Source organism: Eurosta solidaginis, chromosome 5, assembly GCF_040869045.1.
Source record: "Eurosta solidaginis isolate ZX-2024a chromosome 5, ASM4086904v1, whole genome shotgun sequence".
Classification (NCBI taxonomy): Eukaryota; Metazoa; Arthropoda; class Insecta; order Diptera; family Tephritidae; genus Eurosta; species Eurosta solidaginis.
The window spans coordinates 47,944,987-47,963,368 of NC_090323.1; the positions used below are offsets into that span (position 1 = coordinate 47,944,987).

Consider the following 18,382-nt stretch of genomic DNA (forward strand, 5'->3'; position numbering starts at 1 on the left):
AGACCACAACCACAATAAAACAAATCAACTGTAACCAAAATATAAATTATAGCAAAGAGTATAACAAAACATATTATAACACACTAGGGTGGTCCTTATAAGAAAACAAAAAAAAAAATTTTATTTCTTGGCAGGGCACCATCTTAATTGGTTCGCTATCCTGAGAGACTATTCCAGTATAAGGTATAACAATTTGTTAAACTAAAAAGAAATATCAAGTTTTAAATAATGTTACTCATACGCCCCGTATTACCTATTATCTCTCTGGTGTTATGAGCATTAGCTTGATTACATTGAAGACCACATACCACAATAAAGAAAAGCTTGACAGCAACCATAACCAAAATATAAATTATAGCAAACAGTATAACAAAACATATCAAAACACATTAGAGTGGTACTGATACAACCTATCCTGAGAAACTATTTCAGTATATTTCTCAATTTTTTTTTATGAATATTAAGAGGATGAATTTTGTGTGGCGCATGTTCCTTTTACGGTACTATTTACTATTTTACCTTTTCTAGTAACTTTCGCTTAGTCGATTATCAAGTTTTGCATTGATTGAAAGTCGCCTAGCTGAGCCTGCTTCACAAAGTTAGAAGTAGACTTCTTGAAAAAAACAAAATTTGTCAGACCAATTTCACTCGTATAACAAGCTTTGCATTTGTCGTGCATATAATCAGAACTTATTTGCGCAGTGTTTTGTTACAATAATAGATCATATTTAGTAATTGCCTGCTCTTTTGATCCCAAACATTAGATCGACAAAATTCACTGTTAAAATTCGGCGTTAGATTCGGTCTAAGAAAAGGGAAGAGGTTTGGGAAAGGATAAAAAGAGAAATATTTTAAAATATAAGTGGACAGCGTTATTTTGGAGAAGTAGAGCCACGCCCCTTTTTGAATAAACCTCAATTCGTTATAACCTTAATACTATGTATTCAAAGGAGATATTGACAACGTGGAATAGTGTTGCCATGAAAGGTAGGAGAGGGGAAGGTGAAAGGGAAATGAAGAGGGGATTGGAGGGCTTAGGAGAAAGGATGGGACGAGCAGCTGGTAAAAAGAGGGAAAGGGGGTAAGGAAAAGAGGGAAGTGAAACTTGAATAGAGAGGAGAATGGATAGGGAGGGAAAGACGAGTATTAAGAAGAAGGGAATGGGACAGGAAGGGAGTTAAAAAGGATTGAATAGAAAGAGGAAGAGGAAAAATGAAGGAAAGGTAAAAAAACAGGGACGGAGCGAACGACGTAGAACAAGGGTATAGGGATAGAATAGGGAATAAAAAGGGTCGAGTGTAAGAAAGGGATCGAAAAGGGATCGAAAAGGCAACAAGTGGGTTAAAGGGAAATACGTGGGAGTGGGGGAGGAGAAAGTGAAGGATACAGGGTAGGTAGATCGAAAAAGAAAGATGATAGGCTCAATTTATAGCGACCCAATTATCAACCTCACCTACCCGAAGTTTGTTTTTTTTTTTTTTTTTGTTTGGTGCTGTTATGCCGTCGAATAGGATGAATATAATCATTCTGCGCATTATTTGTGGCTTTAGGTCACACCTTTCAAGGAACAATTTAAGATATGGATCTGAACTTCCACATATGCGTTACAGTTTAATTGAAGCTTGTTGGCTCAAGAGATGGGATGTGAAGACACTTTCAAGTTGAGGAGTTTCAATGTGATCTGAATTCGCTTGCCAAGCGTTTGCATAATTTTGCCAGTGGCCACTGGAACATATCAGTTAGCCAGACTGTATGTTTGAAGGGCTTTAGAATAAAAGATTGGAGTGTGATGGTCCATGACTTACAGGTGTAAAGTATAATAACCTGGACGTGAAACTGCTTAAGATTATATTCATATATATTTTTTTTAATAATGAGTTGCACCATCTGAAGATATTTGGGCTTACAATCTACTCTGACAAGCTCGAGTAATTCGAAAATTATGATATCGAATTGCAGAGTTCTCAATACGGGTAATGTCAGTCACTGAAACAAATACAAAATATTGTGACAAATATGAGTGACACTAAGTGATACTCACATCCCTAGTCTGATGCTAAGTAAATGAAGTCACAACAACAATAAAGCAGACAGTCGCCTGTATCTACATAAACGAATCAATCATTATGTCTACACATATGTACGTACACGCAGCTGAGAATCAACGCACAACCACATGCATATATCTGAGATACTCCCGAAAGTATGCAACGAGAGAAGCTATAAAATCGTGCAATTGTAGTTACAGCTGAGAAATTTGATAGCCAGCTAGTAGATTCTGGAAATGGAAGCGCCTAGAAGATGCGAACGAGGAAATCAGAGAGTATAAAAGGCAACAACAGTACAGGCACAATAATTCAGTTTCGATTAAGCACGCTATCTGTCGGGTAATAGTAGAGTTATTTATTGTGAAGAACTTTTATAAAGGCCATTTTGCATTATTAAATATTGGAGTTATTTATTCAACAATTTAGTGATTCGAACTTAGCAGAAGGTTGCAAATAAGAGGATTTGCAGTAAATTCGTTACAATTGGTGTCAGAAGAGGAATTGTTGAATAAATTCCGAAGATTGGGAATACAACTTGGACATGGCAAAGCTGAGTGAATTGAGGATCCAGCAACTGAAAAATGAGTTTGAGAACCGTGGATTGAATACAACCGGCAATAAGATCGAACTTCAAGCACGGCTACGAGAGGCAATGGAGTCGCAAGGAATTGATGTGGACGAGTATGTCTTTTATCCTGATGGGGACGAGACAACAACAAAAATTGAAGAGAAAAACGAAACATTGCAGACGGTTACGAGCACAGACTTGAACACGATTTTGGCTGCAATATCTGCTCAAATATCGACAGTGTCATCTCAACTGGCAGAACAGAAGACATATATGGCATCCCAACTGGAATCACATGAGACACGCATAACATCCAAAATGGAAACTCAACTGGAAGAATAGAAAACATATATGGCATCTCAACTGGAATCGCAGGAGACACGCATAACATCGAAGATTGAAGCACAAGAAACGCGTATTTTAGAAATGTCGACACAGATTACATCAAAGATGGAAGCACAACTGAAAGAACAAGAGACACGCATAACAGTACAACTCGAAGCGCAAGAGGCGCGTATATCATCAAAACTCGAAGCGCGCATGAACGAGAAAATAACACAGTTTGAGGAAAAAATCGAGGCCGAGGTGGATGCTTTGAGAGGTCGTATACAGGAGTTGCAATTAAATCGTCCAGCTGTTTCAGCAAGCAACCCAAAGGTAAAAACACCATCTTCTGACGGTTCTGTTCCTTTTCAGGTCTTTAAGCTACAGTTTGAGAACAGCGCAGCAGTGAACAACTGGAATGCTGAAGATAAAGTTGCAGCTCTGTTCGTGGCACTGAAAGGGCCTGCCGCGGAAATCTTACAGACTATTCCAGAGTACGAACGGAACAGTTATGACGCATTGATGGCTGCTGTAAAACGGAGGTACGGAAGCGAACACAGGAAACAGATGTATCAAATAGAATTGGAAAACCGTTACCAAAAAGCGAATGAGACTTTGCAAGAGTTTGCTTCCGATGTTGAAAGGTTGGCTCATTTGGCAAATGCGGACGCACCCGTGGAGTACATCGAAAGGGTACAAATCCAGAGTTTATAAATGGCATACGGGACGTAGAAACGAAGCGAGCGACATAGGCAAACGCAAAACCCACATTCGCAGAAACGGTATCCCATGCGCTGACTCAGTAAACAGCGTCACTTTTGAGTAAGCCCACATACAAAGCTCATCGCATGGAAGTGAAAAGGCCAGACTGGGTAGACACAATATTGGAAGCATTAAAAGGAACGCAGCACAAAAACGATGGTGCCGTCAAATGCTTTAAATGTGGAAAGCCAGGGCACATTGCACGTTATTGCAGTACCAATCCTAACAGTTCCAGCAATGTGGGTGGCCGTAAACGCAGAGCTGAAGGAGAGGTGCAAATCTCAAAATCCACTCAATCGTTAAACTAAAGCGAGTCAGCCGCAAGGGGCGACAGCTGGCTCCCTCAATTGAATGCCCCATAATCTCTATCTCGCAGATTGGAAGGTCAAGCAATCTTACTGTCGGAGGACATGTGGATGGAAAGGAACGTTTACTGACTGTAGATACGGGTGCATTCCATTCCACCATTCGATCAGATTTAGTCAACAAGAAGATAAGACCATTGCTTGGAGCAAAATTACGTACAGCCACGGGAGAGGACACCCAGGTAATTGGAGAAGTAGCATGTGAAGTAGCAATTGGGAACGTCACGGTACTACACAATATTCGTAAACGTATTCCGGTAAGAGTACTCAATGAGTTCAAGTCACCACTCAAACTGACCAAAGGAGCTATTTTGGGAAGATGCCAAGAGGCTGAAGTAGTTGTTAACTGTGAACAGCTCCAGGAACACGTTTCATCTAGTAATACTGATCATCACATCTTTGACATCACGGCATGGACGGAGGGGCTAGAGGAAGATTATCAGAGTAAGGCAAAGCAACTGCTCCTAAAGTACGCAAACATATTTGACCAGGATGGTTCCAAACCAGGCCGCACCAATGTTGTGAAACATCAAATTGACACTGGAGACGCGAGGCCGATACGTCAAGCTCCTCGTAGTGTTCCAGTAGCAAATCGGGAAGTTGTGCGTCAAATCGTACAAGAAATGAGCGACAGCGGCGTCATCGAACCATCAGCTAGTCCATGGAGCTCACCTGTGGTACTTGTGAAGAAGAAGGATGGGAAAATGAGGTTTTGCGTGGACTACCGCAAGTTGAACGACGTCACGAAAAAGGATAGCTACCCATTGCCAAGAACTGATGACACTCTGGACTCGCTCTCTGGTACGAAATGGTTTTCCACATTGGACTTGAAAAGTGGCTACTGGCAAGCGGAGGTGAAGGAGGAAGACAAAGAAAAAACAGCCTTCAGCGTCGGAGATGGTCTTTGGCAATTTACAGTAATGCCTTTTGGACTTTGTAATGCACCAGCTACTTTTGAGATACTCATCGATCAGGTATTGAAAGGACTGCACTGGAAAACGTGCTTGGTATACCTGGACGACATCATCGTATTGGGCAAGAACTTCGATGAACATCTTAAAAACTTGGAGGAAGTTTTCCAGAGAATAGCTGGCGCTAGTCTGAAACTAAGTTCTAAAAAGTGTGCACTGTTTAAAAAGGAAGTAAATTATTTGGGTCACAAAGTAACGACAGAAGGTATCCGTACAGCAAATGAAAAGATAGAGGCAGTAAAGGATTGGCCAAGACCACAGAACTAGCATGAATTAAGAAGTTTCCTTGGGCTGTGCACATATTTACCGGCGATTTGTACCAAACTTTTCCAGCGTAGCCCATAACCTCCATGAGATTACAAGAAAAAATAAAGCTTTTGAATGGAAGAAGGAGCAAGAAGTGGCTTTCCAAACATTGAAAGAGCGTTTTGTGCACTGCCCCAATGTTGGCATATCCGATTCCAGGAGCAACCTTTATTCTAGATACAGATGCGAGTGGAAATGCTATAGGAGGCGTTTTATAACAACTGGTCGATGGACAGGAGAAGGTAGTTGCATACTACAGCCGTTCGATTGGAAATCCAGAGAGGAACTATTCCGTTACACGGAGAGAGCTGTTGGCATTGGTAGAATGCATTAAACATTTCCACAAATACCTCTACGGCCAGCGATTCCGCAATCCGTAAGGATAATTGGCACGGTGGATCGAGCGACTACAAAGCTAAGACTTTTTCATTGAGCATCGAAAAGGTAGTACCCATAGAAATGCTGATGCAATGTCACGAAGACCATGTAGTTTGGAATGCAAGCACTGTTCAAAGGCCGAGGCTAAAGAAGACATTATAGATGTCCGGCTAATGACTATAACATGTACAGATGAATGGGACAAGGAACAGCTAAGGAGGTGTCAGCTAGAAGATACAGATCTGTCACATGTTATGCAAGGGCTCGAGCGAAACGAAAGACCAAATAGAGAGGAGATGTCAGCAGAGAGTCCCATTGCGAAGTCATATTGGGCACAGTGGAACAGTTTAGAATTGATATCCGGTTGCTTGCATCGAGTATGGAAGAGTGAGGATGGTCAATGCAAAAATAAACTGATAGTTGTTCCCAGAAAGAGGATTCCTGACGTGCTCACCGAGCTGAATAATGGTCCAAGCGGAGGTCACCTTGGAATAACGAAGACGCTCGAGAAGATTAAACAGAGGTTCTATTGGGTTGGTTGCCGTCAGTCGGTCACTGAGTGGATTGCGAACTGCGAGGTTTGCAGCAGAGCGAAAGGGCCCAAAACCCGAAGTCATGGCCAGATGAAGCAATATAAATCAGGTGCGCCATTTGAAAGTATCGCCATGGATGTGGCAGGTCCATTTCCTACTAGCAACTGCGGAAACAAAAATGTACTGGTGGTTATGGATTACTTCAGCAAATGGCCAGAGGTATACCCAATCCAAAATCAAGAAGCGGAAAGAGTCGCATAAGTGCTTATAAACAATTGGGTTACAAGGTATGGTGTACCAATGGAGTTACATTCTGACCAAGGCAGGAATTTCGAATCAGCTGTGTTCCGGGAAATGTGTAAATCATTGGGAATTCGCAAAACACGGACAACTGCACTGCATCCTCAGTCCGATGGTATGGTGGAACGATTCAATAGAACATTGGAGGAGCATTTAAGGAAAGTAGTAGACAAGTACCATAAGGAGTGGGATACACATATATCATTATTCTTGATGGCTTACCGATCGGCAGTGCATGAGACAACGGGTCAAACTCCCGCAAAGGTAATTTTTGGCAATGACCTGCGACTGCCAGCTGATTTGAAGTTTGGGATAGATGCCGATGCGGAGAGAAATGTCAAGAAATCCACTAGTATCTTGGAAGAAGAGCTGAGAGAGATACACGATCTTGTAAGGCAACGATCAAAGATTATGAGTGACAAGATGAAAGCGAAGTACGATAAAGCAATTAATTCGGAAGGGTTTCAGGAAGGAGATTTGGTGCTGTTATACAACCGACAACGAAAAAAAGGTTTGTCCCCGAAATTGCAGTGTAACTGGGAAGGCCCATACAAAGTTGTAAAACGGATCAACGATGTAGTGTACCGCATACAAACCATTGGCAAACCACGAACCAAAATGAAAGTGGTTCATTTGGAAAGGCTGGCAGCGTTTAGATTGAGAGATTTGTCTGATCGGGACGATCAGACTTAGGTGGAGGGCAGTGTGACAAATATGAGTGACACTAAGTGATACTCACATCCCTAGTCTGATGCTAAGTAAATGAAGTCACAACAACAATAAAGCAGACAGTCGCTTGTATCTACATAAACGAATCAATCATTATGTCTACACATATGTACGTACCCGCAGCTGAGAATCTACTACTAGTAGATTCTGGAAATGGAAGCGCCTAGAAGATGCGATCGAGGAAATCAGAGAGTATAAAAGGCAACAACAGTAGAGGCACAATAATTCAGTTTCGATTAAGCACGCTATCTGTCGGGCAATAGTAGAGTTATTTATTGTGAAGTACTTTAATAAAGGCCATTTTGCATTATTAAATATTGGAGTTATTTATTCAACAGTTTAGTGATTCGAACTGAGCAGAAGGTTGCAAATAAGAGGATTTGCAGTAAATTCGTTACAATATTTTCGGTACTAACAAACAAAGCAACATTATACTGATCATTCTTTCTTCTGATAATAAGGTGCTAGGGCTAGCATGCCTTAATCAGACAGTACAAGTCTTCTTGTATACTATCTAGCCTCATAGTTTTGCTAACACTAAAAACCTTTATGAAAAACTGTTCCTCAAACTTAAGACATTAAGTATTTTGTAAGCAATATAAATGAGCAAAAGGGAATCATATTTTAAGGCGCTTGAATAAAGGCGTGACGATGGAAGCATAAATAAAATCAACTAAAGGCATTACATTAATCATACTTTTAACATTTACTACCCTCAAGCAAAATATGTATTAAGTGTATAATTTATTATTTTTTTTTGCGTTCAACATGGCTTAAGCTTCTCACTTATCTCTCCTCTTTGCTCAATCCATACCGACAATTACTTTTTATCTATTTACTCACCCACTAGCACCGTCACTTGCACATTAATCTTGCCATTTGCCGCCTCTTTGCTGGAGGATTGTATATGCACCGCATCTGGGCCGGCTGTTGATGTGGCCGCCGCTGCCATATTACGATCGCTAACAATCATTGCTGTCGCCGATGTAGAACGATGATGATGTTCACCACCACCACCACCCCCATCCGCTTTGTAGGCATTCAATTGTAATTCATCATTTTCTCTACCCTCTGGTGGTCTGCGTGAATTATAAATATCCAAACCATCGACAGCTGAATATGAATGAGACATATAAGGATGACTACTACCATTTGTTGTCGTTGTTGTTGTTGTCGCAGATGCTGTGGCAAGACTAGCGCTACTATATGCTGTGATTTTTTTATCGTTGTTATTTTTCGTACTTAATATTAAATTATTATTATTGTTGTTGTTGCTGGCCGCCGTCGAAGGCGTTTTCGTTAGCCAATTGTAATCGTGTGTGGAGGCGTTAGACGTTGATGTGGCTGTATCATTAGCATTGCCAATACTGCTGCCATCCATTAACGCCAACTTGGAATGTTGTTGATTGGTAGTGTTGGTGTTGTTGCTGCTGCTTAGATTATTTGCATTTGCATGTGTTGCGCTGTCGGGTGCTGTAAATACTTCTTGTGCCTGCAAACGTAAACGCGCCTCTTCGACGGCATCTTTTTTGGTTGTTAGCGTTTTGTCGCGCAGCGAAGTGCGTCGTACAGATTGCGCGCTAAAAAATACAAGAAAATTTTATTTAATTATGTTTCAAGCATCAACTAATTGAGGATATTATCTATTTAATTGGTAATCACCGTGTATTGTTGCTTTGTGAGCGTCGCACGCGTCGTCGTTGCGCCTCTGCCAGACGTTTACTCTCTTGTTCCGTTTTTAATTGTTCAATACGCTCGCGTATCTCAGGATCTTCGCAAATGTCTGTGTTGAGTGTTGTAAAAAAATTAAATTTTTGTTTTTTTGGTTGGTAGACTTTTTTCAATGTTACATACCTGAAGGCGTTTCGTCGTCCTTATTTTTAGCATTTAAATCGGCTCCGCATTGCGCCAGCATTTCCAATACCTCTAACTATTAAAAAGATGCAGTTATTTCAATTATATACTTCTAACCGCTGTATTATTCTTATAAGTTTTATAAAAACAAATTTTGGCTACAAAAATATAAATCAATTTTTATACCCAGCTGTACTTGTACACAGGGTATTATAACTTTGATTGGATAACGGTTAGTTGTACAGGTATAAAGGAATCGAGATAGATATAGACTTCCATATATCAAAATCATCAGTATCGAAAAAAATTTGATTGAGCCATGTCCGTTAACACGATAACTTGAGTAAATATTGAGATATCTTTACCAAATTTGGTACACGGTCTTATCTGGACCCAGAATAAATTGGTAAAATGAGCGAAATCGGATGATAACCACGCCCACTACTTATATATATAACATTTTGGAAAACACAAAAAACCTGATTACTTAGTAAATAATACACCTAGAATGTTGAAATTTGACGTGTAGGGACTCTTGATAAAAATTTGAAATTTTTTTAATGGGCGTGGCACCGCCCACTTTTAATAAAATCAATTTTACAAATATTATTAATCATAAATCAAAAATCGTTAAACATATCGTAAGAAAATGCGGCAGAGAGGTTGCCTTTATTATAAGGAATGCTTTGAAGAAAAATTAACGAAATCGGTTAGGGATCACGCCCACTTTTACATAAAACATTTTTAAAAGGCCGTGGACGAATAAAATAAGCTATATCTTTGCAAAAAAAGCTTTATATCAATAGTATTTTATTTTCCAAGTGGATTTATAACAATAAATAAGAAAAACTTTAAATTTTAAAAAAGTGGGCGTGGCACCGCCCCTTTTGTGACTAAGCAATTTTCTATGTTTCGGGACCCATAACTCGAAGAAAAATTAGTTCAGAATAGAACCATATGTATAGGTATTATTGCGCAGCCTTGTAACACTATTAAGCACACAAAACAAACAACAACAGCATTTAAAAAGTACACTCAGAGAAAAAACAACATAAAATAAAATAAAAACGATATTGATTCAATAAGACACATTAACGAAAGTCTAGTAATGTCGAAAATTCTTATTTCAATATAGAACAACTTTATTTTAATATTGCGCAATATTCAACATATTTAATATTTTTCGGCATTGATTTAATATTTGATTCTTATGGAATTGAGTTGTCGTATTATTGAATCAATATGAAAGAATTATTAAATTAATAGTGAGCATTGTTGATGCAAAACAGAAGTAATATTAAATTCAGAATGCCAATTATTAATATTAAATGAAAACGTTATTAAATTAAAAACGCACGCTATTAATATTAAATTACGAAATTGTAGACCTCTCCTCCTCCCTTACTACCCCCTTTAAGGTTTTACTGACTTTAAGAAACCTTCAGTACAATTCATATACCATTTTTTATTCGTATTCTTCGATTTAAAGAGCTTCACTTACCAAACTCTTGTGAAATATAAACACAATATAATTTTCAAGAGAGAACAAAAATTCAAAAGATTTCATGAAAATACAACGTAACAACTATGCTATATATTTTTGTCTGACATATTGTAACGAATTTACTTGCAACTCCTCTTATTTGCAATCCTCTGCTAAGTTCGAATCACTAAACTGTTGAATAAATAACTCCAATATTGAATAATGGAAAATGGCCTTTATTAAAGTGCTTCACAATAACACTTATACTTTGCTACTCGCTGGCTTAATAACCAAACTGACTGATAACTCAAATGAAACTCTACTATTGGCCGCCAGATCGCGTGCTTAATCAAACTGATTGATAGCTCAACTGAAACTGAATTACTTCTTACTCGCTTGCGCCACTTTTATAGTTTACGCTGCATACATCTAGGCTCTTCTATTTCCAGAAGTTACTAGTTAGTTTTGGCTACAAAATCGCCAGCCACAACTACGTGCACAAATTATTGCTCTCTCTTGTGACAACTCAGATAAGATATATGCATGTGTTTGTGCATTGCCGCTCCGCTGCTCGTATACGTACATATGTGTAGACGCAATTATTTATTCGTTTATGTAGATACATAATGATTGAATTATTGATGTGAATGTTTGTAGTTTACAGTCTCTCGAGTACACATAGGCGTATAAGTAAATGCATCTGTGTGTGACATCTCTTTCGGCTGCCTTATATATGTGTATACATGATTGGTTATTGACGTAAATACTGCTTGGCATGGCCTTAGCATCGCCTTAGTGATGGTACAGCTTAGTGATGCTAATATCCGTGACACTGCCCTCCACCTAAGTCTGATCGTCCCGATCAGACAAATCTCCCGATCTAACTGCCGCTAGCATCTCCAAATTTACCACTCTTCTAATCCGTGGTTTCCCAGTGGTTTGTATGCGGTAGATGGTATCACTGATCTTCTATCCGACGCAAACTCTTGCAATGTTTCACCAGGCCTCTGGAAGCGGTTCAGCAACTCCATTTGGTATATCTGTCTCCTGTGCTCAGTTCCGTATCGTCTCTCTAGAGCAGCCATCAATGCTTCATAATTGTTCCGCTCTCTTCAGGAATCGTCTGTAGGATTTCCGCTGCTGGCCCCTTCAATGCCACGAACAGTGCAGCAACTTTATCTTCCGCATTCCAGTTGTTCACTGCTGCGGTTTCCTCACACTGTAGCTTGAAGACCTGGAAAGGAACAGAACCGTCAAAGGATGGTGTTTTTACCTTTGGATTACTCGCTGAAACTGCTGGGCGATTTAGTTGCAACTCCTGTATACGATCTTTCAAAGCATCCATCTCGGCCTCCACTTTATCTTGTCGTTCACTAACAGCCTCCAGCTGCGATGATAATTTTGTTTCCTGTGCCTCCAACTTTGTTGAGATACGCTCTTCTTGAGCTTCGAGCTGTAACGTTATGCGTGACTCTTGTTGTTTTAATTGTTCTGCAATTTGTGACTCCATGTGTGTTTTCTGTTCTTCCAATTGTGTTTCCATCTTGGATGTTATTTCTGACGACATCTCTGACATTTGCGACGACATTGATGCTACTGTCGATGTTTGTGCAGATATTGCAGTCAATATCATGTTCAAGTCTGTGCTGGTAACCGTCTGCGATGTTCCGTTTTTCTCCTCCAATTTTGTTGTCTCATCACCATCAAGATGAAAGACATACTCTTCCACGTCAATTCCTTCTGCTTCCATTGCCTCTCTTAGCCGTGCCTGAAGTTCGTGTTTAACGCCGCTTGTATTCAATGCACGGCTCTCCAACTCCTTCTTTAGTTGCTGGATCTTCAATTCACTGAACTTTGCCATGTTACCTTGTTGTCCTCTGGAATTTATTCAACAACTCCTCTTCTGACACCAATTGTAACGAATTTACTTGCAAATCCTCTTATTTGCAATCCTCTGCTAAGTTCGAATCACTAAACTGTTGAATAAATAACTCCAATATTGAATAATGGAAAATGGCCTTTATTAAAGTACTTCACAATAACACTTATACTTTGCTACTCGCTGGCTTAATAACCAAACTGACTGATAACTCAAATGAAACTCTACTATTGGCCACCAGATCGCGTGCTTAATCAAACTGATTGATAGCTCAACTCAAACTGAATTACTTCTTACTCGCTTGCGCCACTTTTATAGTTTACGCTGCATACATCTAGGCTCTTCTATTTTCAGAAGTTACTAGTTAGTTTCGGCTACAAAATCGCCAGCCACAACTACGTGCACAAATTATTGCTCTCTCTTGTGACAACTCAGATAAGATATATGCATGTGTTTGTGCATTGCCGCTCCGCTGCTCGTATACGTACATATGTGTAGACGCAATTATTTATTCGTTTATGTAGATACATAATGATTGAATTATTGATGTGAATGTTTGTAGTTTACAGTCTCTCGAGTACACATAGGCGTATAAGTAAATGCATCTGTGTGTGACATCTCTTTCGGCTGCCTTATATATGTGTATACATGATTGGTTATTGACGTAAATACTGCTTGGCATGGCCTTAGCATCGCCTTAGTCATGGTATAGCTTAGTGATGCTAATATCCGTGACAATATGTTTTACCATTGCATAGCGGATATAGATGTAGAGGCGAAGTATTTAACTCTGAAAATGTTTTTATTTCTAAACTTTCCTTTAAAGATCCAATTTCATACGATTGGAAATGTGAACCAAATTTATTTATGAAAACTTCTTGACATAAAATATAAGCTATGCTATTTTGATACAAAAACATTATTATTTTATATAACTTAAATGCGCTGCTATGTAAGTTGGTGGACAAATAATATTTTTTTTTTGATTTCATTCCACTATAAAGACGTTCATAACAATATTGTATTATTTTCAGGTCGATATCGTATGTTTGAGTCATTTTAGAGAAATAGCGTTGTTTGGTAATATCAACAAATTCTTCTGATTGAAAGCTTATGATAGGTTCGATTCCATTTCATCCAAAAGACTTGATAAATCCTAAATATAATAGACAAAAAAACTAAAATGTTTACCTAAAAGTTGCGCTTTAATTACTTTATTAAGACAGCCATGGACATTGCATACTTCTAGAAGAAGGGATGGCGCTGGAGATGGACTATTAAGACTGCTTTGTTTCATCCATTTTCTAAAGTCCGAACTTAAGGAATCTTCTTCATATTCAATACCAAACTAAAAATAATTTCAAAGAAAAAATAATTTCAAAATGCTTGAGATAGGCGGCAAAGCACTTCTTACCTCTTTCTTTCTCCATGCAATGAGCTTGCTGCGAAACTTTGCCCGGTGGCCACTCGGTGGAATAGCCTCCTTTATGTCATCCTTGTCTAAATCCTGAAGGGTTTCGAGAGTTACCTACGCATCTACACTTATATATACAAATTTAAAATTAGAATTTTTTAATATTAATAATAATAGATAAACTTGTTTTGAAAGTACACCAAAACCTTTGATAATGCATGATCTTGCAGCCATTCGATCAGCTTTTTTCTATCTTCTTTCTCGTCATTGGCTTCATCGATGAACACAGTATTTTGGTCACTTTCACTGAAAGTCACATTTTCTAGTGCAATTTCTTCAACAATTGCACCTTGATCTTGCATTATTGTCACAATTTCACCATTTTTGGTGAATAAAACACCGTCTTTTAAATTTAATTTAATAGACATTTTTTAAAAGCACGCGTTATAATTTGCAACAAAGAACGATTCAGCTGATTGATTTAAAATGTTGCCATATTGATTTAAAAATTTTACTTATTGATTCAATGCTTTGCAATTTTAACGCCATTGATCCATGTTGTCTCAATATTGATTTAATGTTGTGAAATATAGATTTAAAAATGTTTCAATTTAGCGTTAGAATCAATATCAAAAAATTCTTAAAATAATATGGTGCAGCATTAAAATAAAGGGTTTTCAATATTATTTTCGAAATAATTAATAAATACAATCAAATCAAAGTTGAAAATCGTTAAATTAATGTATTTCAATATTATTTTTCCCCTAAGTTGAAAGTTATTGAATTAATATATCAGGTTCATGTTTTTACAATGCACTTTTTGGCTCAGTGTACAGCTGGGTATGTAATGTTCGGTTTCACCCCAACTTAGACTACCTTACTTGTTTTATAAAAGTTAAAAGTTAGGCTAAGTTCGATTGGTCGGCAAATAAAGACATCACATAGCACATAGACTGAATGTATCTAAAGGATTTGTACCACGGAGTCGAAGAGTTGGTAAGGATCATACATCTACTCCTAAGCCAAATATGGTCGCATAAACGCATGCCTCCAGATTGGAATTTAAGTGTGTTCTGCCCCATCAAGGCGATCCCGCAGGCCGCGCCAAATACAGTGGAATCAGCCTGCTTAATATAGTGTATAAGGATTTATCTGGCATACTGTGCGGCTTCAAACCTGGTAAATGAACTATTGACCAGAACTTCACAATGCTACGCACCCTGGAGAAAGCTCCCGATAAAAGAATCGACACTCACCATATTTTTGTCGACTTCAAATCAACCTTTGCTAGCGCGAAAAGAAGTTGCTTATATGCTGCTATGTCAGACTTTAAGTTCCCTGCAAAAGTAATAAGCGAAGTACTTGAATGGCGATTCAAGAAAGAGTCACTGTTTACGGATATAAATTCGAGACTGAAATGAACTTCATCAATCTGTAAACCAGTATTTACAGCGAAAACAATGTCAGCTTAGAAATCAAACGAAGAATAACCCTTGCCAACAAGAGCTAGTTTGGACTGAGTAGGCAATTGAATTGACCTGTTGCACGGCTCGGAATCATGGACGATGCCGAGAGAAGATGAGTAGGCACTTTGAGTGTTCGAGAGAAAAGTTCTACAGTTCCATGATACCGATAGAAGGAGGTATGAGCTTTATGCAGACATGAAGATAGCGCAGCAAATAAAAGCCCAACAGCTTCGCTGGCTAGGTCATGTTATGCGAATGGACTAAGACACTCCGACCAAGACAATTTGTCACTCAACATCGTAATTTGGAAGCAATGTTAGGAGTTGGGAGGCACAGGTGGAGGAAGACTTGACCTCTTTTGGTGCTCTAAATTGGCGTGAGTTATCGAGAACGATGGATAGCTGGCGTGACTTGTTGCGAAATGGCCATAATTGCTTAGGCAGTTAAGCGCCAATTAATGAAATATATGGCATTTGACTTAGTTTAAGTATGGATTATGACGTCGGCTATGAAGTTTGGAACGCTTATTTTAGAAAAAAAGTGAACGATTTTTTAATAGATGTGGGCTCAGAATTGCCGGCTCCCTTTCTGCCTTATATCTAAATACTGGCTGATAAAACACTGAACTTAATCGCTCCTCTCCACGTAAACCTTTAAAAAAAGATTAAGCCCATCAGGCGGACTGCTGAACTAAGCATCTTTTGAGCCTCCAGCAAACGTGGGTAGAATACATAGCTAGCTCATCAATGAATTTGACATGGGATAAAAAAGGGATTAAAATAGAACACCGATCGAACAATATGCAGATAGCGTTTTGAGATTTCTCTTTTATCTTACGAAGTCTTCCGATCGAGGCATCGACTTGTATGGTGCTTATTGGGCTACGCAGACCTCACCAAAGACAGCTGGCTCTTATATCGCGGCCAAAAATTTGAGATGCACTAGTGCAGACAACGAGAATTAATTTCAAGAATTTTTCTTAGATAGATGTTAAATGCCTTGATTATAGTTTCATATATCTCAGGAACAGATTCGTAGGCTTCAGGGGTTTGTTTCTAAACAGGCTTTTTTAAGGCAGGCTTCAAAATAACCTAGACTTAAGATATTTTATTAATACATGTATTTACTTAACTTATTAGGTCCGAGTTTTCAGCGCGAGTTTCAGTTAATTAAAGGATCAACGTGTCGCTTTGAGCGCTTAAACTGAGATGAGCAGTGGAACTTAATATAAACAAAGGTCAACTGTGCTCAAGTTTTACTATAGCTTCGCATCGAAAAACTGGACCTTAATCGATTTTATTTAACAAATACAACTTACATGCCCCCAGCATGCCGCCGCATGCACTGGTGACCACATATCCTTGTCCACCGCATCCACATTGACATGCATCTCAAGTAGAAATTCCACCACACGCACATAACCATTTGCTGCAGCTATGTGAAGCTTTAAGAAATAACCAAATGTAATTAAACTTATCTCTACTGGAGCACTTTACAATCGTTTAGCTTACCGGCGTTGCACCCTGATAATCGGGTTCCTCTAAATCGCCGCCTATACGCGCCACCTCCGTCAAATCCTTTAGCATTTGACGTTCCGTTGAGGAGCGCGTCTCATCGATTAGCTCTTGCGTAACACCACGCTTCGACATCTCAGCCTCTATATAGTCTAATGTATTCTCATCATCACACAGATCATACGGCATATTACCATCCGTATTTACCGCCAACAAATTTGCACCATGATCAATAAGTATACGCACCAATTCTAAATGACCGCAGGTGGCCGCTGCATGTAATGGCGTCCATTTATCGCTATCCTGCGAATCTACATTCGCACCATACTCCAATAGGAGACGCAACATTTCAACATTATTATCAATGCAACATTGATGTAATGCCGTTAAACCATCCTCATTTGCAGCATCCGGTGTAATGCCACGCTCCAATAACTCGGCCACCTCGTGCATATCATTGCGACTGGCCGCCTCAAGCAGCACGACGCTACTTTCAAAGGATATGTGTGGACTGGCGCTGCCTGCGTTGGGACGAAAATGGTGTGTGGTATGGCTGCTGCTGTTGTTGTATGCTGAGGTCGAATTACCTTTGGCCCGTTGTAATTTCAGCCATTCTTTCTCCTTTTGGCGTGCGACCTTTAGCTGTTGTGTGCGGCGGCTGAAATGAATACAAAAAATAAGAAAATATTGGTTGCATGCATACATAAATAGTAAAAGCAAGAAAATGCTACATGGGCGTGTGCAGGAAGGGACATCACGCTAGACTAAAAAAGCTTGCAACATTTTTAAAGCAACTATTTTCTTCTTCTTCCTCAAACTAAAAGGAAAAAGGTTCAAGTGCAGGGAGCTTGTATCAACCTAGAAAAGGTTTTAAATATAGTTGCCTCCTGCGGAAAAGAGGATACTAAATGGCGAAACAGCCATGGTGTATAGCGAAAACGACTTAACCTCTACTCTGAATTGTAGTAGCCAACGATCTCAGTACTACTATGATTTGTGATGTGAGATGACCTAGGAGTCTTTGCTATGAGTGGCTCGCGATTTCATGTAAAATTATCCTATATCAAGAGGTAAGTTCATGCAAATCTTACATATGTTCATAAAATTGAAGAAAGATAGATTATCAATTATCATATTGTTGCGGGGGATCTATTAGCAACGCCTAAGGTTTCTCATTTCTGATAGCAGTCTGATTTTCCAGAGGATACTATTCTATGAATTCATGGAACTGTCACATGGATAGTTGTGTCCATAGATAAGGGCTTTTACAGCGGTGGTACAACAACTTTGTCAAAACAACAACGACAAGCATTACAGAATTGGTTATCTGGCAAGAAAAAATTCCTCAGTTCGTCTTTTGATGAGGTATATAATACGGGGCATAAGGGTGTCTCGTATAATTCGGGCTCTAAATTTTTAATAGTACTGACTTCCTAACAAAAGAGCAATGAGTTCATTTTGGTTCCAACTTCTTCCATAAAACGAGCT

The 18,382-nt window shown here is 39.0% G+C and overlaps 1 protein-coding gene across 12 annotated transcripts in view; it reads right to left on the reverse strand.

Annotated features, from left to right (window-relative positions):
* The window catches only part of MYPT-75D (Myosin phosphatase targeting subunit 75D), a 531,155-nt gene that overhangs the window by 11,879 nt on the left and 500,894 nt on the right, over window positions 1-18,382 (reverse strand). For all 12 annotated transcript variants that reach the window (XM_067787391.1, XM_067787389.1, XM_067787390.1 and 9 more), the window contains 5 exons: window positions 16,892-17,552; window positions 16,699-16,824; window positions 9,139-9,214; window positions 8,947-9,067; window positions 8,128-8,864 (listed from right to left, as the gene is read on the reverse strand). In XM_067787391.1, the coding sequence (XP_067643492.1) occupies window positions 8,128-8,864; window positions 8,947-9,067; window positions 9,139-9,214; window positions 16,699-16,824; window positions 16,892-17,552 (1,721 nt within the window). The remainder of the gene's footprint in view (window positions 1-8,127; window positions 8,865-8,946; window positions 9,068-9,138; window positions 9,215-16,698; window positions 16,825-16,891; window positions 17,553-18,382) is intronic.